The sequence below is a fragment of the Trachemys scripta genome, chromosome 1 (genome assembly GCF_013100865.1).
Source record: "Trachemys scripta elegans isolate TJP31775 chromosome 1, CAS_Tse_1.0, whole genome shotgun sequence".
NCBI lineage: Eukaryota > Metazoa > Chordata > Testudines > Emydidae > Trachemys > Trachemys scripta.
The window spans coordinates 23850526-23875784 of record NC_048298.1 but is presented as its reverse complement, the minus strand read 5'-3'; the positions used below and the strand labels follow the sequence as shown (position 1 = coordinate 23875784).

The following is a 25259-nucleotide window of genomic DNA, read 5'->3' as shown; positions in this document are numbered from 1 at the left end:
AGACAACATACCCCGGCAAGCATGGCGCCCACTCAGCTCAGCTCACCGTCACCATATGTCATCTGGGTGCCGGCAGACGTGGTACTGCATTGCTACACAGCAGCAGCTAATTGCCTTTTGGCAGTAGACGGTGCAGTATGACTGGTAGCCTTCATCGGCTATCTGGGTGCTGGCAGACGTGGTACTGCATTGCTACACAGCAGCAGCTCCTTGCCTTTTGGCAGTAGATGGTGTATTACGACTGGTATCCGTCATGGTCATATTCCAGTTCAGTCAGAGGTACCTGGGCAGACATGCTTTGTCTCCTGGAGACTCAGTCCTGCCGGCAGTCCTATTGAACCGTCTTGACGATGATGGCTAGCAGTCATAGTACAGTATCTTCTGCCAAGCACCCAGAAGATGCCAAGGGCTATCAGTCATGCTGCACCGTCTGCTGCCAGCTTAAGATGTAAAAAATAGATGGACCAGATTTGTTCTGTAGTCATTTGCTTCCCCCTCCCTCCGTGAAATCAACGGCCTGCTAAACCCAGGGTTTTGAGTTCAATCTTTGGGGGGGCCATTCTGTGTGACAGTTGTTTGTGTTTCTCCCTGATGCACAGCCACCTTTGTTGATTTTAATTCCCTGTACCTGTACTCCATGTCGTCAGTCGCCCCTCCCTCCATCAGTTTCGCGCCTTTTTTCAGACCAGACGCCATAGCACTGGGATCATGGAGCCCGCTCAGATCACCGCAGCAATTATGAGCACTATGAACACCACGCGCATTGTCCTGGAGTATATGCAGAGCCAGGACATGCCAAAGCAAAACCAGGACCAGACGAGGAGGCGATTGCAGCGCGGCGACGAGAGTGATGAGGAAATTGACATGGACATAGACCTCTCACAAAGTACAGGCCCCAGCAATGTGCAAATCATGGGTGTTACTGGGGCAGGTTCATGCCTTGGAACGTCGATTCTGGGCCCAGGAAACAAGCACAGACTGGTGGGACCGCATCGTGTTGCAGGTGTGGGATGATTCCCAGTGGCTGCGAAACTTTCCCATGCGTAAGAGCACTTTCATGGAACTTTGTGACTTGCTTTCCCCTGCCCTGAAGTGCCAGAATACCAGGATGAGAGCAGCCCTCACAGTTGAGAAGCGAGTGGCGATAGCCCTGTGGAAGCTTGCAATGCCAGACAGCTACCGATCAGTCGGGAATCAATTTGGAGTGGGCAAATCTACTGTGGGGGCTGCTGTGATCCAAGTTGCCAGGGCAATCAAAGACTTGCTGATATCAAGGGTAGTGACTCTGGGAAATGTGCAGGTCATAGTGGATGGCTTTGCTGCAATGGGATTCCCAAACTGTGGTGGGGCGATAGACGGAACCCATATCCCTATCTTGGCACCGGAGCACCAAGCCACCGAGTACATAAACCGCAAGGGGTACTTTTCAATGCTGCTGCAAGCCCTGGTGGATCACAAGGGACGTTTCACCAACATCAACGTGGGATGGCCGGGAAAGGTACATGATGCTCACGTCTTCAGACACTCTGGTCTGTTTTGAAAGCTGGAGGAAGGGACTTTCTTCCCGGACCAGAAAATAACCGTTGGGGATGTTGAAATGCCTATCGTTATCCTTGGGGACCCAGCCTACCCCTTAATGCCAAGGCTCATGAAGCCGTACACAGGCAGCCTGGACAGTAGTCAGGACCTGTTCAACTATAGGCTGAGCAAATGCAAAATGGTGGCAGAATGTGCATTTGGACGTTTAAAAGCGTGCTGGCGCAGTTTACTGACTCTGATAGACCTCAGCCAAACCAATATTCCCATTGTTATTACTGCTTGCTGTGCACTCCACAATATCTCTGAGAGTAAGGGGGAGACATTTATGGCGGGGTGGGAGGTTAAGGCAAATCGCCTGTCCGCTGCTTACGTGCAGCCAGACACCAGGGCGGTTAGAAGAGTACAGCAGGGTATGCATCAGAGAAGCTTTGAAAACCAGTTTTGTGACTGGCCAGGCTACGGGGTGAAACTTCTGTTTGTTTCTCCTTGATGAACCCTTCCCCCGCCCCCGGTTCACTCTACTTCCCTGTAAACTAACCATCCTCCCTTCCCCCCTTTGAGCACTGCTTGCAGAGGCAATAAAGTCATTGTTACTTCACATTCATGCATTCTTTATTAATTCATCACACAACTAGAGGGATAATTGCCAAGGTAGCCCGGGATGGGTGGGGGAGGAGGGAAGGAAAAGGACACACTGCAGTTTAAAACTTTAAAACTTTAACACTTATTGAAGGCCAGCCTTCCGATGCTCAGGCAATCATCTGGGGTGGAGTGACTGGGTGGCCGGAGCCCCCCCCACCGTGTTCTTGGGCGTCTGGGTGAGGAGGCAATGGGACTTGGGGTGGAGGGCTGTTGGTTACACAGGGACTGTAGCGACGGTCTCTGCTCCTGCTGCCGTTCCTGCAGCTCAACCATACGCTGGAGCATATCAGTTTGATGCTCCAGCAGCCGGTGCATTGACTTTTGCCTTCTGTCTGCAAGCTGACGCCGCCTATCATCTTCAGCCCGCCACTTGTTCTGTTTAGCCCGCGATTCATCCCGCCACCTCTCCTCTCATTCATATTGTGCTTTTTTGCACTCTGACATAGACTGCCTCCACGCATTCTGCTGTGCTCTTTCAGCATGGGAGGACATCTGGAGCTCCGTGAACATATCATCCCAAGTCCACCGTTTTCTCCTTCTAATCTTCGCTAGCCTCTGTGAAGGAGAAACATTTGCAGCTGGTGGAGGAGAAGGGAGAGGTGGTTAAAAAAGACACATTTTAGAGAAGAATGGGTACCCTCTTTCACATTAAATTTTGCTGTTCACATTACACAGCACATGTGCCTTCGTTACAAGGTCGCATTTTTCCTCTTATATTGAGGGCCTGCCAGTTTGGTGTGAGAGATCACTCACGCAGTACCAGACAACAGAATTCGGCTTGCAGGCAGCCATGGTAAGCCACAGTCTTTTGGCTTTTTTAACCTTCATAACACGTGGGAATGGTTTCAAACAGCAGCACCCTCATTTCCCATACCAAGGACCCATTGGGTTGGCCATTTAAAATGGGTTTGCAATGTAAAAGGAGGGCCTGGGGTTTCCGGGCACAAACCCAACTACCCCCTCCCCCCCCACACACACACCCAATTCTCTGGGATGATCACTTCACCCCTCCCCCCCACCGCGTGGCTAACAGCGGGGAACATTTCTGTTCAGCCGAGCAGGAACAGGTACCTCTGAATGTCCCCTTAATAAAATCACCCCATTTCAACCAGGTGATCATGAATGATATCACTCTCCTGAGGATAACAGAGAGAGATAAGGAATGGATGTTGTCTGCATGCCAGCAAACACCAGGACCATTCGCTGCCATGCTTTGTTATGCAATGATTCCAGACTACATGCTACTGGCCTGGCATGGTAAAGTGTCCTACCATGGCGGACGGGATAAGGCAGTCCTCCCCAGAAAACTTTTGCAAAGGCTTTGGGAGTATATGAAGGAGAGCTTTCAGGAGATGTCCCTGGAGGATTTCTGCTCCATCCCCATACATGTTAACAGACTTTTCCAGTAGCTGTACTGGCCGCGATTGCCAGGGCAAATTAATTATTAATCATTAAACACGCTTGCTTTTAAACCATGTGTAATATTTACAAAGGTACACTCACCAGAGGTCCCTTGTGTGCCCTCAGGGTCTGGGAGCATACCTTGGGTGAGTTCGGGGTTACTGGTTCCAGGTCCAGGGTGATAAACATATCCTGGCTGTTGGGGAAACCGGTTTCTCCGTTTCCTTGCTGTGAGCTATCTTCATTTTCTTCATCATCATCTTCCGCGTACCCCGACCCGCTTCCCTGTTGCGTGTTTCTCCATTGATGGAGTCAAAGCACACGGTTGGGGTAGTGGTGGCTGCACCCCCTAGAATGGCATGCAGCTCCGTGTAGAAGCGGCATGTTTGCGGCTCTGCCCCAGACCTTCCGTTTGCCTCTCTGGCTTTGTGGTAGGCTTGCCTTAGCTCCTTAATTTTCACGCGGCACTGCTGTGCGTCCCTGTTATGGCCTCTGTCCTTCATGGCCTTTGAGACTTTTTCTAATATTTTGCCATTTCGTTTACTGCTACGGAGTTCAGCTAGCACTGATTCGTCTCCCCATATGGCGAGCAGATCCCGTACCTCCCGTTCTGTCCATGCTGGAGCTCTTTTGCTATCCTGGGACTCCATCATGGTTACCTGTGCTGATGAGCTCTGCATGGTCACCTGTGCTCTCCACGCTGGGCAAACAGGAAATGAAATTCAAAAGTTCGCGAGGCTTTTCCTGTTTACCTGGTCAGTGCATCTGAGTTGAGAGTGCTGTCCAGAGTGGTCACAGTGAAGCACTGTGGGGTAGCTCCCGGAGGCCAATAACGTCGAATTCCGTCCACACTACCCCAAATCCGACCCACAAAGGCCGATTTTAGCGCTAATCTCCTTGTCGGAGGTGGAGTAGAGAAACCAGTTTAAAGGGCCCTTTAAGTCGAAAGAAAGGGCTTCGTCGTGTGGATGTGTCCAGGTTTAATTCGATTTAACGCTGCTAAAGTCGACCTAAACTCGTAGTGTAGACCAGGCCTAACACTCTTATTCTGCAAAATACTTTTAATTACATGAGTAAATGTTATTTACTTCAAGCACATGCTTACGTGCTTTTCTGAGTAGGATGGGATTACCGTTCTTAAAGTTAATCATGTGCTGCATTGGGGCCTAAATTAAGACAAGAGAAACAGGAGGAAATGACAAATTCAGAGAGAACAATGGCAAAGACAAAAAGATCACGGAGTTGCTGTATTGATTTATCAGTATAACTATCTAAAGATGAAAAGCTTCCTTGAAGAAATGATTTTGAGAAGGGATTTAAAGAAGGATGGGGGGAGGTGTGGTAGACAAGGTCAGATAGGCATAAAAGAAGGTCTCTAGTATGACTGGTTGAAAAATCAAGTTTTACCTGGTGAAAAATTGCCAATAAAATGATTTCATTTGAAATTTTTCATAGAAAATGGTGCTTTTCCTATAAAAAAATTGAAATAAGAACATAAGAAAGGCCGTACCGGGTCAGACCAAAGGTCCATCTAGCCCAGTATCCTGTCTACCGCCAGTGGCCAATGCCAGGTGCCCCAGAGGGAGTGAACCCAACAGGCAATGATCAAGTGATCTCTCTCCTGCCATCCATCTCCACCCTCTGACAAACAGAGGCTAGGGACACCATTCCTTACCCATCCTGGCTAATAGCCATTAATGGACTTAACCACCATGAATTTATCCAGTTCTCTTTTAAACTCTGTTATAGTCCTAGCCTTCACAACCTCCTCAGGTAAGGAGTTCCACAAGTTGACTGCGCACTGCATGAAGAAGAACTTCCTTTTATTTGTTTTAAACCTGCTGCCTATTAATTTCATTTGATGACCCCTAGTTCTTGTATTATGGGAATAAGTAAATCACTCATGATTTTATATACCTCTATCATATCCCCCCCTTAGTCTCCTCTTTTCCAAGCTGAAGAGTCCTAGCCTCTTTAATCTCTCCTCATATGGGACCCGTTCCAAACCCTTAATCATTTTAGTTGCCCTTTTCTGAACCTTTTCTAGTGCCAGTATATCTTTTTTGAGACGAGGAGACCACATCTGTACGCAGTATTCGAGATGAGGGCATACCATCGACTTATACAAGGGCAATAATATATTCTCAGTCTTATTCTCTGTCCCCTTTTTAATGATTCCTAACATCCAGTTTGCTTTTTTGACCGCCTCTGCACACTGCATGGACATTTTCAGAGAACTATCCACGATGACTCCAAGATCTTTTTCCTGATTTGTTGTAGCTAAATTAGCCCCCATCATATTGTATGTATAGTTGGGGTTATTTTTTCCAATGTGCATTACTTTACATTTATCCGCATTAAATTTCATTTGCCATTTTGTTGCCCAATCACTTAGTTTTGTGAGATCTTTCTGAAGTTCTTCACAGTCTGCTTTGGTCTTAACTATCTTTAGCAGTTTAGTATCATCTGCAAACTTTGCCACCTCACTGTTTACCCCTTTCTCCAGATCATTTATGAATAAGTTGAATAGGATCGGTCCGTGGACTGACCCTTGGGGAACACCACTAGTTACCCCTCTCCATTCTGAGAATTTACCATTAATTCCTACCCTTTGTTCCCTGTCTTTTAACTAGTTCTCAGTCCATGAAAGGACCTTCCCTTTTATCCCATGGCAGCTTAATTTACATAAGAGCCTTTGGTGGGGGACCTTGTCAAAGGCTTTCTGGAAATCTAAGTACACTATGTCCACTGGATCCCCCTTGTCCACATGTTTGTTGACCCCTTCAAAGAATTCTAATAGATTAGTAAGACACGATTTCCCTTTACAGAAACCATGTTGACTATTGCTCAACAGTTTATGTTTTTCTATGTGTCGGACAATTTTATTCTTAACTATTGTTTCGACTAATTTGCCTGGTACAGACGTTAGACTTACCGGTCTGTAATTGCCAGGATCACCTCTAGAGCCCTTTTTAAATATTGGCGTTACATTAGCTAAGTTCCAGTCATTGGATACAGAAGCCGATTTAAAGGACGGGTTACAAACCTTAGTTAAAAGTTCCGCAACTTCACATTTGAGTTCTTTCAGAACTCTTGGGTGAATACCATCTGGTCCCGTTGACTACAGTGACTATAATGAAATTATAATGTGTTTCAATTTGAATTGAAATTTTTGTTGTTTAAAAAAATGTATTGAAAAATCAAATGTCATTGAAATCAAACATTTTCTGAAACATTTCTATTTCAATGACTGCATTTTTCTACAAAAAATAGTTGGAATCCATTTTTTTTGACCAGCGGTAGTATTGATGTAAGTGTGGGAGAAGGAAATAAAGAGGTTAGTTTGCTTGATGCTCATCTAAGAGGAAGTTTTGGGAGGTGACAAGGCCAGAGAGGTAGGAAGAAGCTTGTTTGTGAAAGATCTTGAAGGAGCTTGAATTTGAGGAGACAATAGGGAGAAAGTGCCGGGATTTGCAACAGAATTTTGGCCATTGGGTGTGCGGATGAGGTGAGTGTCAGGATTGAGATGCTTGAAAATAGATATCTTCTGAAATTGACCTTAATTCTTAATAAGACAAACTCCCATTCTGACCTCTATCCCAAATTTAATTAACCAGCAAACACCTGTATTGGAGAGAAAATGGCCTGTGTTTTATTCATTTATCATAAAGCAGGTGATCTGATACTATAATATTTTATTTGCTGACACTATAAAGATGTCATGTTATTTACCTTCTCCACATTTTCTAAAAATCAGTATGGAGACATACATTTCCTGCTTTGCATATCACAATAACAAATCAACACTAATCAGGAACTTAAGACTGTTAACCTTGCCAGTGGGCAATGAGATGGGATTTATATCTTACTTCAAATGAGAACAACAGTTGGAGTAGGATATACTTTAAACTGCACCTGATAAACACTCCCGACTACATGTGACAGAGAAATGCTGAGATCCCCTATTCACAGGCCATCACACTCATGCCATAAGCAGCGGGGGACCTCATGGCTGCAGGTGTTGGCATTGCTATTGTGTAACCCCAGTCTTTAACTCCCACAGCTTTTTCCATTATAGGACTCCACATCCATCACTCTAAAGTCTTATATTATCGGAATGAGTCAGTTCCTACTGCACCCCAAGAAATGCATCTGGATTTAATTTTTTTACTCTGCATACACACAAAGATCTACAGACAAGCCACTAGCAGAATTGATGCCTTAGAGAACATTTCTGATTGGACTTTCTTGTACGTTCCATGTAATTGAAACATAAACAATGTCAGAATAGAAATATCTCCTCTAATTTATGAAAGCCAGTATATAGCCAGTTGGGTTTTTATATAAGGATCAAGAGGAATGTCACATGATGTTTAGACGCAAAGCTTGTCTTCAGTGCAAAATATGGAGTTTCTCATCCATATAAAGTCAGGTCCCTAAAATTGAACATGGCTCACAAGATAAATCAGCTTCTTGTCTCAATACATAAACTTTCTCAGTACCTCTGCAATTATGCCATGAGAAACTCCCCTGTAAGTCAGCTGCCGGTAGGGAGCTCCTGGGTACATAGCAACTACAGGAGCCATGTTGCCAGGAAAGCTGGAAGTGTAAGAAAAAAGGAATGATTGTGAAGTGGAGAGGCTAGGAATTATTGCAAAGATTGAAATTTCCTGCCCCCTGTAGAGGATTTTCCTATCTAGGGGATGATCTAGACCTATCATATTATGAAATACTTGTAGATAGTTATTCTATTCCCCCCTTCCTACCCATTCCTTAGTGCTAATTTGTCTAAATTATATATATAGTACTTTTCCACCTAAGACCATCCCTCTTCTCTGAATTCCCTCCAATGTGCTGACTAGAGCTGGGCAAATGTTTTCAGAATAATCGTTTATTTGCTGAAAGCTGCAGTTTTGGGTTATGTGGTGTTGTGGGGTGGCTCTCTCTCAGTCTTTCCTGTGAAGCTGTTCCACTCTGTATAAATAATTAAATATTCATTGACACAGGGACTGGCACCCCCACGTTGGCAAATGTCCTAACCCCAGGCTCTCGAGTGCTCTCTGTGTGCAGTGAATATTTAATTATTTATACAAAGAGGAATAGCTTCAAGAGGCAAGACTGAAAGGATACCCTATAGCCAGGGCACTCGTTTGCAGGGTGGGAGACCTATGTTCAAAATCCTGCCCCAAATTAGGCAGAGTGAGGACTCTTCCCATATCCCATGAAAGTGCCACAGGGGCATAAGGGGGGGCACTACCACCTCCTCTTCCGGTGGTTTTTGTGAATGGCATTCCACATTTCCTTTTATTTTAATAAAAAAAGCAGCTAAAATCCCCAACTCAAAACAAAATATTTTATTTTACCCAAATCATTTTTTCTTTCACTAAGAAATGCTAAAAGTTTTCACTTCAGATTGATGTGAAGCATGTTTTTTTTCTGTTCAGCCAGCAAACAGAAAAATAGATGATTCGTACAGCTCTAGAATTAACACATTGTTTACACTGAAGTGCCCAGAATAAATTTAGTCAAGTTTCAGTCCAACCAGTGCTTTTTAAAATGGAACTGTCCCCTTCCTTGTTTGCGGCATGATAACTCTGTATATACAGCCCAAAACTGCATTTTTCTGGTCACAATATCACCTTTCAAGCTCACATCTAATTTGCTATAATCATGATCAGTTATTTTTGTCCTGTCACTGAGCATGAAATTCAATGGGAATTGAATGCTGGCAAAGTTGCTTTGTCTTTTTTGTTGACTTGGAGGCCCTGTATAGATTATCTCCCAAAAAGATTCAGTCTATTAAAATAAAATGTAATATACACAAAGGATACAGCATAGCAAAATATTCCGATGTTCTGTAACTATTTTTCATGTTACTGTATATGCCAGTTGTTATTGTTTTCATTAAAGAAAATAATTCTTGGCAGCACTAAGTTCCCCAGAACTCTCAACGGTTAAAAGAATACTTTGCAGTATGATTTTTCAGGACTTAAGCTGATAACTTGTAAAAAGCTAAGTTTGGGCTAATGGTGGTGTTCACAATTAGTGGAGAGTTTTAATGGTAGGACCAGCTTCAGTACCTAATTTTTTATGGATATTTTAAATCTGTACACATGACAGACTGTAGCAGCTTGACAAATCCAATAAAAATTATTTAAGCATATCACACAAACACTGAAATCCTGGCTGCAGCCTGTACTACATACCCTAGCTGGGAATGTAGTGATGACTTAGTCACATGTGGGGATCTAATGCTGAATATAATTAGGCTTCTCTTACATGAGGAGAAAAAAATTTAGTCACTGGGGGTTTAGAAGTTTTTTGCACTGCAGTTAACACCCTGCAAAACTGGCATTAAAATATGAAAGCCCTGGTACCTAACATTTATAATTTCTGTATTTCCACTCTCTGCAGTCTTAAAGTAAAACATTCACAACCAGATATATACTGTACTTAAAAACAGCCGTTGCTGACCTGTCATAACCATACTGGTCCAAAAAGCAAACTGCAGCACTAGACGCAGATGGTAAGATTTAAAAACTGGTTAATGAAATAACGTTGAAATTATGAAGTGGGTGCGGGTGTGGGTGTATATATACCCCCCACACACATGCAGTTCACACTTACCTACATCCATACATTGGTCATCCAAAAGTGAACATTTACCAGCAATTACCACATCAAAGCATCTGAGATACCACAGTGAATTCATATTCTAAGTTAAGGGAAATACGGTTGTGTCTCAGATACAATAATCAGGTAATTATTGGTAAAGGCTGTTTTTTAGGGTGACACCTGTGTATGTGATATATTTTATTACTGATAGTATGTACCTCATATATGGAGGTGATATCTCTGTGATTAACTTCATTCATCATGCACCTTTACCTGCCACTCTTCTCACTAATCCCTCTACCTCAGGACTATTTCTAATATTAGAAACCTTGGAGCAGCTTCAAGCAGCCACCATTTTTTAACTCAGTCTGCCACATAAATGTTTTCTCCTTTCCCTCACAGAGGTGGAATTGCCACTCTATCCCATGCTAAATTACACTGGCCATAGGCCCAGGCTGAACAGTCCTGGAAGGCTGGACCAGTGACAAGTTTAAGGTTTGATGTCTTACCACCATTCAGGGCTACAAATCATTGTAAAGGGGAGATTCCCAATAGGGCCAAGCACTTTCTTCTAGCCATGAAAGATTCTGAGATACTCAACTGGAAATTAAAATCATGATATTTTGATGTATAAAATATTATTTTAGGTCATTTACATTTGTATTGTGGGCCCTGCAGAGAGGACACTAGCTCCACAATGAGCTATCCCAAAAAGCAGTTGGGCTGGGGGCTTGAAGGGTGGAGAAAAGCTGGCAATGTCCAGTTGGTTGCTTGCACTGATAGTGGTGCTGGGACATCCTCCATCTCCCTTTAGAGAGACAGGGGTTCTGGAATAAACAGCATTAACCCCCGAAAAAGATTCAAGCCAAAGGAGTTCTGAAGATTCTGAGGGGGAAGGAGGAAAGTGTCATATTGTGGTTCTGAATTGGTTTGTCTGTTTATAGCAGCTTCACTGCAAAGACTCAAACATAATACAGTATGTAGATCTATCTTACCTTGCTTTCATGCACAGTAAGGTTTTATGTGAATTGGGCTGCTGTGAAGCACAAGTCTATTTTAAATTAATTCTTTAACCTGCAGCTTGTCAGACATTCTGGTTCATATTCTTGGCCATCGTAGATGCAAAGTTTAAACGTAAGGTGTAGTATACACTACATTAAATTAGTCAGGTTTCTTTCTTTGGTCTCTTCAGACCCCATTTTCAAAGGAGGGTGCAACACATGTACTTGCAAAAATGTCCAGATACTGCAAGAACCTGTGAACAAACTAGACTGTATTATTAGTACACCTTTACCCCGATATAAGGCGGTCGTCAGGAGCCAAAAAACCTCAGCGCCTTATAGGTGAGACCGCGTTATATCGGGTTCGGTCCGGTCTGGTGTACTGGCTTCCCCGGCAGTGATTTAAAGGGCCCGGTACTACAGCTGCTGTGGGGAGCCCCGGTCCCTTTAAATCACCGCCGGAGCTCTGGCAGCGGGGCTCGGGTGGGGATTTAAAGGGCCTGGGGCTCCCTGCAGCAGCCAGAGCCTCTGGCCCTTTAAACCACCGCCCGAGCCCAGCTGCCAGAGCCCTGGGGCTCTGGCAGCCGAGCTCGGGAGGTGATTTAAAGGGCCCAGGGCTCCACACGAATTCAGATATAATGCGGTAAAGCAGCGGGGCTTGGGTGGCGCTTTAAAGGGCCCCGGACTCCCCGCTGCTTTACCGCATTATATCCGAATTTTTGTTATATCGGGTCGCGTTCTATCGGGGTAGAGGTGTAATAATAATACTTTGTATTTCTATACCACATCCCATCTGGGAGTCTCCAAAGCACTTTACAAACATTAATTAATAGTCTCACAACCATCATTTTCATTTTTGAGTTAACTAGACACAATCAACTCCGGTTTGAATAAGGACTGGGAATGGCTGAGCCATTACAAACATTGATTCTATCTCCCCTTGTAAGTACGCTCACACTTCTTATCAAACTGTCTGTACTGGGCTATCTTGATTATCACTTCAAAAGTTTTTTTTTTCTCTTAATTAATTGGCCTCTCAGAGTTGGTAAGACAACTCCCACCTGTTTATGCTCTCTGTATGTGTGTATATATATCTCCTCAATATATGTTCCATTCTATATGCATCCGAAGAAGTGGGCTGTAGTCCACGAAAGCTTATGCTCTAATAAATTTGTTAGTCTCTAAGCTGCCACAAGTACTCCTGTTTTTATTTTTGAGTTAAGGAAACTAAGGCGCAGAGAGGCTAACATCCAAATTTTAAAAAATGGCCTCTAAGTTTGGATATTTCCTTTTATGGGGGTCCATCTTTAAACAACTAGATCTGAATTTCAGAGGTGCTGAAATTGATGTGACTGGGATCTTCAGGTGTTCACTAGGTCAGAAAACCAGACTGTAAGTTTGTTGAACCCTCCAAAAACTAAGGCACCCATAATTAGATGGCCTTTTTGAAAAGCTGGATTTACGTGTCTTGCCCAAGGTCACACAGCAGGTTAGTGGCAGAATAGGGGCAAGAAGCTAGACCTCCTTAGTTTCAGTTTTGAGATCTAACACCTAGGCCATATTCTCTTCCAATTAATCTGCTCAGACATAAGTTGCCTATTTTGCTTGCCAAATGCCTTTTAATATGTACAGCAAGGATATCTGAAGGCACAATAGAGAACAGAGTATTTTTTTGGCCCATTTGGAAATGTAGCCCTTAATGTTTGGATATGTTCATTGCAAAAGACACAAACTCAGTCTTTTATCTATCTTAGTAAGTGCAGTGAAACTTAAATGAAAGAGTCTAGGTGTGATCTGAAGAACACACTTTGTGATCTACCAGTGTCAGAAATGAAAAATAGCCACCTGGTACATTTCTTCCTTTTTTGCTGGGCGTTATGGAATGCAACTGAGTGATCTCATTGATAATATATATTTTATTCCACATGTTCAATATGAGAAAAAGAATAAAAGAATCAGTTACAGTGATTAAAGTAAATCAGAAGATTAGTGTGAATGTATTATAAAACTGTAAGCATCCAAAAAGATACATGAGATTGACTTGGGTGTTTGTAACTGTGTTTCAGAAGTTCTGCCAGGGTGCAAAAGATCTAGAATACTGTGATGTCTCTTACTGCTTTCAACTGACAAATGAAACTGTCAAAGCTTTGGCATTTAACTGCCACCAACTTACATCCCTCAACATAGCTGGTTGTCACAAGGTATGTACAAGAGCTGGGAAGGGTAGTTCCAGAAATGCTATTACATAAAATGAAATAATGTAGCATTCAGACATTTGACTTGCTGATGTCCACATTTTGCAACCATCCTATAGCGTATTCTTCAACATTAAAAAAGTTAATTATGTTATATATAATAATCACCAATAATTAAAACAAATGAACTAACATTGACCTTCTGAATATTGATCTGGTCACAAATTTTCAAATGCTTTAAATGATTTAGGAGCCGTGGTCCCATTGATTTTCCATAAGAATTAAGCTCCCAAGTGCCCAAGTCACATTTGAAAATGGGACATAGGCACCTAAGTCACGTAAACATTTTGAAAATGTTAGGTATAGTTAGTATATTATTATCTGTGTGTGCATATGTTACTCGTGAGGGAATTCTGCGCCAAAAAAATTAAAATTATGTGCACAATATTTTAAAATTCTGCAAAATTCTGCAAATTTTATTTGTTAATAAATAAATGTGGCTCCAGCTTGGCAGTGGGGAGCACAGGCCACTGGCTGCATTGAGGTGGGAGATCACCCTGAAGCCCCCACATCCCCCAGTACAGAGACTCAGAAGTGAGGCTGCACCTGATCCTGACACAGTGCAAAGGCTGGGCCTGCCCCAGAAATGCCCCAGGGCCCTGTCCCTCTGCACCAGGTGTACCAGGTGTGGGCAGGCAGGCTCAGCCCAGAAGGATCCAAGTGTGGAGGGGCTTAGTATGGGGGGATCCAGGTGTGGGGTGAGAGGTTTCTCGGTGGGGCAATCTGGGTGCGAGTGGTTCAGTGGGAGATCTGGATGCACAGAGGCTTATTGGGGTATTCCTGGTGCAGGTACAATGGGACTCTGCAGGAGATGTAGGTGAAGGTGGTTGGGGCTGCAGGAGGGGCAGCGGGGGGGCTGGATGTGGGAGGCTCGTCAGAGGGGTCCAGGTGTAAGGGAGTAGGGCTTGTCAGGGTGAGAGTTTGATGGGCCTGCTTAATGGGGGAGCCCCAGCTGCGGCCAAGGGGAAATCGCATGCCTGGCTCCTGCTTCCCCCTGCAATTCCGTTATCCCTTTTCTTCTCCATCCCCCTCCCCTCACTCCCCTATTCCCCTTCCCCGTCCTATTCCACCCCCCCTTCCTTCCCCACTGCCTCTTCCTCCCTCATCCCCCCTTCCCTCATTTTCCCCACTCCCCCCTTACCCAGCTCCACTATGCGTTGCACAGAATCAAAAACTGGAAGGCTCCCAGCACACAGAAGGGGAGCACGATTCTAGCACTAGGACCCAGGAGGTGGTGTTCAGTTGCAGAGTCAGCAGAGTGGAGACAGTCTCCTTCAGCTGGGCAGCTGTGTGTAACCCTTTGTACCCCCCCATGCCTCACCTCTGGTTGGAGGGGGACAATCCCCCCTGCATCCATGGTCACCACCACCCTCACCTCACACATGGCTTCCCTTTGCCCCTGCTGTTTTCTGCAGGGAAACACAGGAAATCTGCGGGGGAGCCATTTTCTGCAAGCACACAGTCCCGCAGAATCCCCCCAAGAGTAATATGTGTTACAGTTGTGGGCTCTGTTGTATTTGGTGTATTGACAATGGAATTTTGTGTATTATTATACATACGCAGATATCGAAGTTTGCTTCAGTGAAGTTGCTGAATTACTTTTATTCTGTATTTCTAGTTATTTACACATTTTAATTAAAATCATTTCCAGTTACTAATGTATTTAAATAAGACTCATCACTGACGTAATGCCATTCAGCCTCACCATTATCTTGTACAGTGATGTGACAATTTTCCATATCTTTTACATAGTACCTCTTTAGCTAGACGCTAGGATCGCAGTGGTCTGTTTTGCCCCAACTGAACATGGGTTCTGTTTGCATTTTACTGTGAACATAAATACCTAGGTCATTTTCATTAGTCCCAGTACTTACTCAGCGCATCTGCTCCCTGTGTGTATTCAATCCTATATGCTTGCTTGCTTGAGTAATAACAATAAGTATTTACTGCAGTCTAGCAATAGCCATCCCGATGTAATTTTAAAAAAAAGTTTGTGTCAGCAAATATTTCCCTCTGCAGAAAGAGTCCTGCTTCTATAGGTGAGGTTTTTAAAAGTGCTCATGTTGGCCTAATTTTGCTCCCACTGAAGTCAATGGTTGATGTTGAATCCTTTTAAAAGCTACCCTCAGCCATTAGCAATTAAATGCAATGGCCAAAATGTCAGCTCCAGAGGTACCTCACGTTTCTTCCCTGCTTTTAAATGTTCAATTAACTTTTCAATAATAATAATAAACAATAATGCTATACATGGCAATCTACAGGCAGAAAGATCTCCCCATACTAAGTGAAGATAGACACTTGCATCCCACCACATTTCTCCTCTCCCCACCCTGTGTCCATATATTGTCTCCTTAAAAAGCTTATGAAGTAAATCTGGTACCTGTTCACAGTCTAGGATATTTGGTCTCCAGCATCAAGAATCGTTCAGACAAACCCATACGGGATCTTGCAAGCCTTCTGTTGGCTTTAACCCAGTTTGAAACTCTATAAAGTACTATCAAATGGGGGGGGGCCTTTGGCAATCTCCAGCATAAGTACAGAGTATCTAGCTGCCAAGTAGGAAATATTTTCCACTCAGAAACTATTTAAAAATGATCAGAAAAAGCCTAAAGCAAGATCTAATCTCCTGTTCTAAGAGGGACAAGTTAGTTTGCCTGATACAGCCTGCAATATCAGCTATATAAAAATAACTGAATAAACAAAAAGGCCATAAAGAGAAAACATAGGAACTGTAATTTAGGAAATTCACTTCCCAGTAAGAGTGTTGTGGGATGTGCTCTGGAAACTAGGACATTCCCAGAAAACTAGCACAGCTGACCACTGTAATTCTTTTCATATTGAAAAAACATAGACTTTAGTGAGAGCACAGTTGAGCTCTCTGTCATCTATATCTCTATACTTACATTTCTAGGACATGTAGAACAATCATCTTCCAAACATTGCTCATTTCACAAAAAACCTCAGCATGCCGTTAGCATATAGCACAGTCCCACCTCCTGTGTAATTTGTGAGTTCATAAAGCCAATTCAAGGAATAATTGTTAAATAGTTTTATTTGAAAGAAAGAAAGATTGTTGCGGGCAGCAAACCACATGAATGAGAAAAAATAGTGAGGGCTGAAAATGAATGAATAAGCCAATTAAATAATGAATATCTAAAGATACAATTCAATGGAAAGATGACCTCTGACATGAACAGGATTGGTGTATCTGACTAAAATAGATTTCCCTGAATAGGGCCTGATCCTGCATCTGTTTAGGTCGGCAGCTAAACTTCTTTTTACTTCAATACTGAAGCAGGCCTATTCTGAGTCAATTGCAGGACTTGATGACAGCCCTGAGGAAAGGTGTTCAAGAACTGCATCTCCCCAGGTGGAGCTCCAGGAGGGACTGCGTGAAGGGATAGTGCACTGGCTGGCCAGCTTTGTGGATGGGAAGGGGAGACCTCGTCTCCTCCTTGTCCCTGTTAGACTCCCATGATCACAGGGACTGAGATTGTTCCTGGCCCTTGTACAGGAAGTACAAGGGTGGGGAAGGCTACTCCTCATTCCACTCCATTCGAGCCATGGATAAACTGGGCTTGATTGAATACCTATTAGAGGATTTTTTTGCATTCATCAAGTTTCCTTTAGATTTTAGGCCCCAATTAAACAAGGTGCTTCGCCACATGCATAACTTTAGGCATAAGTATTCCCTTTGAAGTCAATGGGGCTACTCACCTATTTAAAGTTACACACATGCTTAAGTACCTGGCAGAAATGAGGCCTTATATGGTGCCCAAAGCAAACTTCAGTTTGCATTACTGGTGATCAGTTCCAGATCAGACTACGGAACTGTGAAGTGAAGCTGAATAGTTCTGTCTTGGACAAACTGAAAGGCACCCTAGGCTATAAACAAAAACAGTCACAAGACAACACACATTGATGATGCAGTACTGAAATATGAAATAGGTGTTATTAAAATTAAAATTCTTTCTCCCTGTAGTTAACTCTAAAATGGATCAGTCTAACAGTTTAAATGGAATAATCTGAGAACAGTTAATGCTACCAGATGAGATATGCTATATGCAAAATTATGAGGTTGGGAGTATTGAGTCATTTCAGACTTCTGATTAGCTGAAACATCCCTACATGCTTTGGAATGTACTGGAATCATATTTAACTGACACCAAATATACTCCCAACATTTAACTGTTACTTATAGTCTTTTTCGTCTCCTATTTCTGATAGTCAGAATTCATCTGTTCTATACATTTCATGTCCTATGTGGCACTTTTCAATATAATCTTCTAGAAATGATACACTTCAAAATTTTGAGTTGGCTGTTGTGTTTTGTTTTTTCTTTAGAATCTCCAGCAATCTTCTAACTTCTGTATGTGTATTTCTTTTGCTTGATTTACAGATGACGGATTTGTGTGTTCAGTATTTGTCTGGAGTCTGCCATTATCTCCACTTCTTGGATATCTCAGGCTGTGTACATCTTACTGACAAAACACTAAAGTACCTTTGGAAAGGTTGTACGCAACTCCGGATTCTTAAGATGCTGTACTGCAGAAATATTACCAAGTAAGATGTTGCTTCCAGGGCCAAAACTTGAGAGATCAGTGTAAAATTTGAATGAGTACAAATATCATTGTCATTACTAGTTTCATTAAGAGTAGGCCAAAACATGTTTTTTTTAATGAAATTGGAATTGAAATGTAAAGTGATTTATGTCAACCTGGTCTACTCCCCCTCTGGATGGACACCAGTTTGGTGTGAGTGGCCCCAACCACTGGTGGGCAGAGCCATGTCATTGTTCCTAGCTCTGAGGTCTCAGAAGTACAATCCCAGATCCAGACCCCACATCTGCCACCCTTCCTTGGAACATGGGGCTCCACAACCCAGCCACCTTCAACCCTGAAACCAGTGATTCAGACCTCCTGAGCCTCCAGATGTTTATACGTGTTCCTTTAGGGTCCCACCTCACTGTGGGCACTCTGAGCTTCTTGATTAACACTTTCAGGGACAACATGACAGCCTAGCAAGGAATACAGGCTTAGCCAAGGAATTTCTTAACCACAGTCATTTTTATGCTGAAGAACCCACTAGAGAGTTAGTTCTTTGCTGCATCCATCCTTAGTCTGATTTTACCCCATCAGTGACTCTGAGGTCTGGTCAGCGTTTCAGGCAAGACAGACCTTCCTGCTTTCTCTCTTCAGCCTGGTCTTCTGGCTTTTGGTGGTGGATGGCCTCCCTTCTCAGATAAGCCCCCTTTTTATTCTAGTCTTTGACCCTGTTTTGCCATATGCAGACTGGGAAATTCTAGCCCCCATCATGCAAGCCCCATGTGAAGATAACTGTTATCCCCTGAGATTGGCCAGTCATTGAGAGTCACTCAAGTTGATGGCTCTTGTGACATATCTTGATAGTCCTCTCTGAGGTGTCCCACACACCTCTAAGCAAGATAGTGTCTGGAAGAGAATGACCTTGTCCAGTTCAGGTTGTTTTATTTATTCAACACAGAACACAAAATGGAAGACAGGATAGAGGCCAGGGTGCAAAAATGGAAGTAATGAAACAAAACTGAGTTCACAGTTTGGTACACACATATCCCACTCTGTCACAATATAGTTGTTCCACTTTTTAAAAAACTTAATGTTGTATTTCAATACCTGTACTGGGAAGCTGACAAAAAGCTACATTCACTTTCTAGGCAATAATCACTGCAAAATCATCATTACAGTACAACCATTCTTCGTCTTCGTATGGCTGATGTAGATGTAGAGCAACTACTATAATTTTACATTTAGATGGTTAAGCCAGATAATTGCATCTGGAGTAGCAGAGTGTATTGCTGTGATGCCTCCTTCGTATTTGTGAATTGGGCATTGAGTTGTTATATGTTCCCTGATCTGTTCTGGGTGACCACAGTCACACACTGGAGAGTTTCTAATTTTCCATTTTTGCAGCAAGTATCCGCATCTGCCATGGTGTGTGCCAATGTGATTTAGGGTTGCACATAAGAATTGCAGAAGATTAAAGCCAGGGATCTTCTGTGTCAGATCTTTCACAAGGCGTTTGTTTGTGACTTCTTGTGAACTCCATTCGGCTTTCCAAGCTTCATCAGGGTTGAAGTTACAATATAACCATGATTCTACATTTATTAATCGTGATTTAGATTTTCAGCAGGAAGAATGCTAGTGTTATCGTTGAATTTCATGGACTATTTTTAGGGTTCCATGCACTTCATTCACCACTTCCATAATTTCAACGAAGGAATAATAAGCAGAGATTTGTCATATATAATATACAACTCACCAATAGCCCCAAATTCTCTTTTTCCGTACTAACCAACTGTTATCATTAAGGGTCTTATTCAACCCCAATGTTTACAAAAACTAGGGCAAAGCCTGGCTGTTTTTCAAAGTGTGCGATGTCTGTGTTCTACATTTCCTAGATGTGTTCACATTTCAGAGACCATTACTAGTGTTTGAGATGATGGAGTCTGTGTAAAGTGAAATTAGTCTACAGAACAAAACATGCTATTCCTGCACACTCTACAAATATTAAATAAATAATAGAAGAAATATGGTTTTAATTTAAAGATGCCCCAGGACATCTATAAGCCATGTGCACTTCATGCTGCTAGAAGAATTCCTCAGTTATTTATTAAACACTCCCCGGGCCTACCAGACTTCACTGAGCAGACAGACTCAGCCATATATATACATTCAGGAACATCTCGTGACACTATGTTACATCCTTTTTACAATTTTATTTTTATTGTTAGATTAAAAAAAAATGCAAAATCATGAAATCTTGTCAGCTGCAAACTCATAGAGCTCTCTAGGAAGCAGTTACAAGCAAATGGAGGGTCCATCCTTTCCAATCTCAGATACTGTTAGAGATGACATTTGCCAGTCTAATAACATGCTACAGGTTTCTGCAAATATTAAAATAAAAAAACATAATTTGGAATAAATATGGCCTGCTGCATAGGTCCATATCTAGAGATTAACGACCAGTTAACTAACTGAGTTAGTTATTCATCTGAGTGCCCCAGAGAATCCTCATGTAGGCGTGACACTGGTACAGCCGGCTTCAACTACTGGCTGTGAAAGAGGCAGAATAGTCCTCAGTGTATGGCAGCATAGGCGGCATAAGGATATCAGCTGTGATTCACTTAGGACTAATGCTGTTTGGTAAAAAGGAAACATTCATCAGTATTTTCCATGTGTTTAGTACTTATGGGTGACAGGACGGGGAGGCCTGGGCCTCCCACACATTCCTGAGGCTCAAAAATCAAGGCAGCACAAAGTGATCCGATAAACTGGATTAAGGATTAAGCAGAAGTTTGCACTTTCAGAAGCAATTAAAAATGTCTAACAACATAAAAATCTGTTTCTAGCCACTGTACGCTGCTGTTTTTCAAATGTGACGCACGCAGAAACTTATTTCTGGACTCAGGCTCTTTGAGCACCAAGTTTGAGCCCACAGGGAGTGTGTTTCCAGGAGCTGTAAAGTCTTAAAATAATACAGCTTTGCAGCTGACAAGGCTCAGAAAAGCTGAGAGCTTATATAACCCAAGTGCTCTTACATAATAGAGGAGTTTGCAGTGTGCTGGGTTAGGTTCCTTCTTACCTTTCCCTTTTGCTCCCTGTCCTCTCCTTGCTGCACACACCCATTTCTTAAGGCCAAAAGTTTCATTCTGACTCAGGAACACCAGTTGTTGGCACTAATGCTGATTATTATTTGTTTTATGGCAGCGTCCTCTTACCCCTCCCCAAAGTGTTGGCGCCAAGGCTCTAGATCTATAAATGCAATGTTCCTTAACCCATGTATTTCGTTACATGCTGACCAATAAATAATGGCCACTTCTGGCAAGCTGATCCATTTTGGCTCCAGTCACGGAGCAGCATAAGCCTCCAAAAAAGTAGTAATAGCTACAATAGTGCAGTAAGATCCACCCTTTAGATATCATCCATTGAAAGCAATTTTCCATAAGCAAAGAGAAAGCGGACCTGGACAAGTGGCATTTGTACTAGATAGCTATATTCTCTCACCCACCATATACATCTGCACATGGGTTCATCTCTATCCTAGGTTTGCTTGCATAAAAACACGTGTATACTATTGTGTTCATCTTGTTAACAGGAATGTGTTAACAACTAAATGATGTAATGTTGGATCTTTAAAATGTGCTTTTGTGGTCAGAAAGGAATTCTTCCTGCTTAGCCAACCTTGTCTCTTATTGCATCAGCCACCCGCTCCCTTTTCTGCTGCTAATGATGCCACTCACAATGCTGCATTTGCCTGTTTCTCCCACAGCCATCTTCCCACTTCCTTCCATGTTGCCCCTATGTATGGGATTCCTTCCCTGAGCTGGTGAAGAAACCCACTGGCCCTCTCCACATTCAAATCCTGCCTAAAGCCAATACCTAACACAAAAACATGCACCTACATCACCATCTTATTTATTATACTTGTCTGAGTGAATGGCACTTTTATATTGGAGGGAAGAAATGTAAATGCTGGGTGAACGCATAAGGATCCTGGACGTAAAGCTGGAGGTGGTTGTGAGGAATGGAGTAGGTGAGAGGGTTGGATGTTGGTTAGAGGAGAAGTTACTGTAGTCAACAGAAAACCAAACAAAATAATGTAATCCCCCGACCACCACCCTGATCTCTTTGCCTGTAGGGCGGAAACGTTTCCCTGTTTGTCCCTTTAGATTCGATGCTCTTTTGGGCATAGATGGTGCCTCCTCCTGTGTTTATAAAGTGCCTGGCACACTTTGGGCACTAGTACAATCTAAACATCTTAATATAGGGAGAGCACTCAGAGACCCCAATCATACTGGGGGCCCCATTGTGCAAGGCGCTCTACAAGGAGACAGTCCCTGCTTGGGACCTCTGCCTTGCAGCAGGGTGGTGGGATAGCGGCTTCTGCCCAGCGGGCAGGGTGTGTGTGTCTTGGGGCTTCTGCCCAGCGGGGTGCACCTGCCAGGGCTCAGGGCTTCAGCGGGAGCAGGGCTGAAGCCCTGAGCCCCAGCAGGCACCTCCTGCGGGGCTGAAGCTCTGAGCCGCGGCAGCTGCGCCCTGGCTCTCAAACTTCTGAAGATTGTCATATGCAGCCTGGAGGGTCAGTAAGTTTGGCCAGCCCTTCTATACAGACTAACTGTATATACCCTGTACTGAAAAATGTACTGGGGCATGTCTCCTCCCTCCCCCTTCCCTAACACCAAACCAAAGGCTGTGTCCTTGGAACTTCCGCAGTGGCCAAGGAAGGCTAGGACACACCTGTGTCTGGAACCATGCATGCTAGCTCAGCTAGAGCTGTCACTTGACAGCACTCCACAACGTCTGCTCCCCACTAGCAGCTGAGCATATGACCTCAGAGTAACACCCTCAACTCATCTGGAGCTGCCCAAATAACAGCATGACCCATAGAGCCACCCACAGTACTGCATGGTTCATAGAGCGTGAAATAGTTATTTTGACCGGGATAGAATTTGAAGCTAAGACCATTATTGTATCAACTGCTGCTTCTCAAACGGCATAGTGGGGTAGGAAATATGGTCACTCTGAGATTCTGGCCCTGAGGGTTCATATTTTTTACAAATGTTCTTGCTGGAAATTGCTTGTGCACCAATATTAATTTTCATTTTCGTTTCAGACAAGCTGTTTTGAAATATTCAGCCAAGCTAGAGAAGCAGGAATATAATGATGCCGACCCTCCTGCGTGGCTTGGCTATGATAGCGGTGGAGGTGTACTCCCCCTCAACAAGAAACCCAAAACAGGACCTGAAAAAGCTAAAGCCTTGTACCAGAATGAAACCAAAGAAGCTGCATAACAACTTCGGTGCTTCACGTTTTCTTCAGCAGAGAGTGTAAAAATGAAACAGCAAATTCCTGTTTCTAAAATAGTCATTTAATAAAGCGGATTTTCTAGTTGAATTGTGGAGAGTTTATTCCAAATCTTCTTAGCAGCAATACTGCTGCCCACATTCACAATTACTGTGCAAATAAATGAAATTGCTAGCTTAATTTTTTAGTGAGCTTTCAGATGCTGACTCAATCTAGTGAAATTTCAGATGTGTTCATCATCTTCCAGGTGTGAGCAGCATCTATGCAGCTGGCAAAGCAGTGTTTATACTTTCACGATATCTAACTAATAAAGAAGCTGTGTGTGTGGTGTTCTTATTTATCGAGAGGGTCTGACTAGGGCTTGCCCCCATGAAGGGACAAGAACCCTGAGTTCTCACAAAAATCTGGAAATTCAGCACCCCACAGAATTAGTTCATATCAAGGACAAATATTGGTATGATCCTCCCCCCCCCCCCCAACTGCATATGCAAATAGCGTATTTGTGCTTTCAAATGGTCACTTGCACATGCATTGCAGTAATTGCACATTCAGGCTTCTCATTCTAAAAATGTGTTTCTTCACGTCACTTAAGGCCAGATTGTTAAAGCTACAGCTTGGGGCTTTTGAAAATCCTACTAGGCACCTTGGTGCCTAACTGCCACTGAGAGGCATAGCGCTTAGTCGACACAGTCAGGTTGACGCAGTGTCAGTGTAAACACTGCCTTACTTACGCCAACATTAGTGGCCTCCAGGAGGTGTCCCACAATGCCCCACCGTGACCACTCTGGTCACCATTTTGAACTCCACTGCCCGGCAGCAAGATACACAGGTATACGCCCCTCCCCTCTAAATCCCCGCAAATTTTTGAAATTCCATTTCCTGTTTGCTCGGCATGGAGAGCTCACCTAGCAACTGCCCTGCTGACCATGCCTGCTTCACACTGCAGACGCGCTCCTGCCTGGAGTACACAGGAGGTGGTGGATCCCCTGGGTCTGTGGGGAGAAGAGGCTGGGCAGACACAGCTCCAATCCAGCCATAGAAACGTCAGTATCTACGAGCAGATCACTTGTGGCCTGGGGGAGAAGGGCTACAAGAGGGACGTGCAGCAGTGACGCGTGAAAGCCCAGGAGCTGCAGCAGGTGTACCAGAAGGCAAGGGAGGCTAACAGTCACACTGGTGCAAAACTGCAGCCATGTTGCTTTTACAAAGAGCTACATGCTATCTGGGGATGCTTAGGAGGAGTCAGAGTCAGAGGCTCTGAGAGTGAACAGTGGGGAGGTGGTTTTGGACAAAGAAGAGGAGGAGGAGTATGGGGGACAGGAGAATAGGGGATGCAGTGGTGCAGTGAACCAGGACCTGTTTTTGACTCCAGAGCAGCCAAGGCAGTCCCGACAGTCCAGCACAGGTGCGCCTGATGCAGGGGAAGAAACCTCTGGGAAGTATGGAGTTTGCTTTGATATTCAAGGGACATCTGTATATTTACTCTTTTTTAATCACGGTAGAAGAGGTAGTGAAATAACCAATAGAGATAGAGTTGCTATCTGCTTCTCATTCCCCTCTACAGTTAGGCAGAAGGAGACATGCGGTGCAGCTTGTTTATGTACACCAGGATGTCCTGTGAATCCTCCATACAGATCTTGAGAAAATGTTCCAGGAGGTCCTCTGCAATTGTCTGCCGAAAGTCTCTGGGGAGGGCTGCCTTGTCTCTTCCGCTGCAGTAGAACACTTTCCCACGCCGCCCAACAATTACTTCAGCAAGCACCATTGCAGCACACAGGCTAGCAACATTTGGACCCAGTCTGCAGCTGGATGTATGCAGGAGCTGTTCCCTTTCAGCCTCCATTACCCTCAGAAGTGAGATATCAGCTACAATCACCACCGCCTGTAAAAATGGTGCCAGTATTCAGTTCAAATGCCCTATCCGCATCTACTCATGCCCATGAGCTACCCCCCATTATTTTCCC

The 25259-nt window shown here is 43.7% G+C and overlaps 1 protein-coding gene across 1 annotated transcript in view; it reads left to right on the top strand.

Annotated features, from left to right (window-relative positions):
* The window catches only part of FBXL13 (F-box and leucine rich repeat protein 13), a 177193-nt gene extending 153808 nt beyond the window's left edge, over positions 1-23385 (top strand). The window contains exons 18-20 of the mRNA XM_034769768.1: positions 13265-13399; positions 17853-18016; positions 23105-23385. Of these exons, the coding sequence (XP_034625659.1) occupies positions 13265-13399; positions 17853-18016; positions 23105-23282 (477 nt within the window). The 3' untranslated portion in view covers positions 23283-23385. The remainder of the gene's footprint in view (positions 1-13264; positions 13400-17852; positions 18017-23104) is intronic.
* The last annotated feature ends 1874 nt before the right edge of the window (positions 23386-25259 follow it).